At 32.9% G+C, this 1662-nt stretch overlaps 1 protein-coding gene across 3 annotated transcripts in view; it reads right to left on the bottom strand.

The window, feature by feature from the left end:
- Positions 1-1662, bottom strand: part of Hormad1 (HORMA domain containing 1) — a 63018-nt gene that overhangs the window by 46892 nt on the left and 14464 nt on the right. For all 3 annotated transcript variants that reach the window (XR_004119709.1, XM_031374827.1, XM_031374828.1), the window contains 2 exons: positions 1212-1279; positions 137-288 (listed from right to left, as the gene is read on the bottom strand). Coding sequence is in view for 2 of the 3 variants with exons in the window: in XM_031374827.1 (XP_031230687.1) it covers positions 137-288; positions 1212-1279 (220 nt within the window). In the remaining variant the exon portion in view is untranslated. The remainder of the gene's footprint in view (positions 1-136; positions 289-1211; positions 1280-1662) is intronic.

Below are 1662 nucleotides of genomic sequence, written 5' to 3'. Positions count from 1 at the left end.
AAAAAAGAAAAAGAAACAAATAAATCCAAGTTTTCTAATTTCAAAGATTCTATAACAATTTAGGTGCCAAAACATTAAAAATAGAATGCAATTTTTGAAATAAAATTAAAACAAGACATACTGCAACAAATAGTACCTTCATCATAGTAAAAAAGTTTCATGGTCAGACAAACATCATTAGGTAATGGTCCTAGATTTTGCATTAGGACATAAATCTTCCGAATGAGGAGAATACTTGCTCTCTTTGTGTCAGCAGATGTTACACTAGATTTATTGCTTTGATTTTTGCTAGAAAATAAGAAATACATTTCTTTCATAAGATTTGTGACTTCTAACATTATTCACACTTTAACAATTTGAGATTATTCTTTCAAAAATAGTTACCAGGTTGACTTATCACAAAATTATCGCAAAACATTTTAATGTTACTATCATAAAAACTCAGTATCACTATTAACATCATAATAAACTAAATGTTTTACATAAAATATTAATTTTATACAATGTTTAAAGGAAATAAATGATAGATTTTAAATATATTTCTAACCACTCAAATACTTTTTGTAAATAGTATATAATTAGCACATAATCTTGTCTTGTGGCATTCTAAGCCTTGCTTCATTTTGAGAGCTTGTCTGGGCTTTCAAACCTTGAATGAAGAACATTCCTCCCCTAGCTTCAGTTGAGTGTAAAACATTGGGAGTAAATCACTGGGAGAGGTGATAAAGGAACGGAGCACCAAGTTAGGCTGCCAGTTCAGTCAAATTAACAGGGCTGGAGAGATGGCTCAGTGGTTAAGAGCACCAACTGCTCTTCTGAAGGTCCCGAGTTCAAATCCCAGCAGCCACATGATGGCTCACAACCATCCGTAATGTGATCTGATGCCCTCTTCTGGAGTGTCTGAACACAGCTACAGTGTTCTTACATATAATAAATAAATAAATAAATCTATCTTTAAAAAAAGAAAAAAAACAACAAAACAAACAACTCAACAACAACAACAACAAAAAAAAAACAAATTAACACTGGTGATGAACAATGTTAGACAGATGTCACAGACACATCAACCTCATATTCCACTACTCCATTTTGTGAAGTCAAATTGCTAACTGGGAGTTTGAGAAATTTCAGAAATAATCTTGAAGTCTAGCTAAGTAGCATTAATAATAAATGGTAATTGGTAATATAAAAGGAAAACTATAGAACAATACCTTATAAAGTCCATGACTGGTCCATTTTTAGTGTACTTGAATTTAAACTGGTAACATTCTGAAATTGTCTTAAATAGAAAACATTGCAGTTATGTAACGGATGCATAGTTCTGACTGCCAAATGTATACATTGCTTTCAAACATTCAGTCAGTACTTTCCTCCAACATGTTAATTTCCTATTGGCCCACTGGAGTTTCAAGTGCATATAGTTAATGCTGATGGTCTGGGATTTGGTACTTCAGGTGTAGAGAGTCCCTGATTCACTGCAGTGACTGTAATAGATACTAAATGGGAGAAACAGGCAAGTGGGGGAGGAACCACACCTCAGCAGAGTGGGTAAGGGCTGTGGTTTGAATTGCCTGAAAAGTTTATGTATTGGAAACTTAAATCCCTAGTGCAACAATTTTAGAAATTTTTTGCTGGAGTCACAATTCTTTTTTTTTTTTTTTT

Source organism: Mastomys coucha, unplaced genomic scaffold (genome assembly GCF_008632895.1).
Source record: "Mastomys coucha isolate ucsf_1 unplaced genomic scaffold, UCSF_Mcou_1 pScaffold16, whole genome shotgun sequence".
Lineage (NCBI taxonomy): Eukaryota > Metazoa > Chordata > Mammalia > Rodentia > Muridae > Mastomys > Mastomys coucha.
This window is presented reverse-complemented; position numbering and strand designations above follow the sequence as displayed.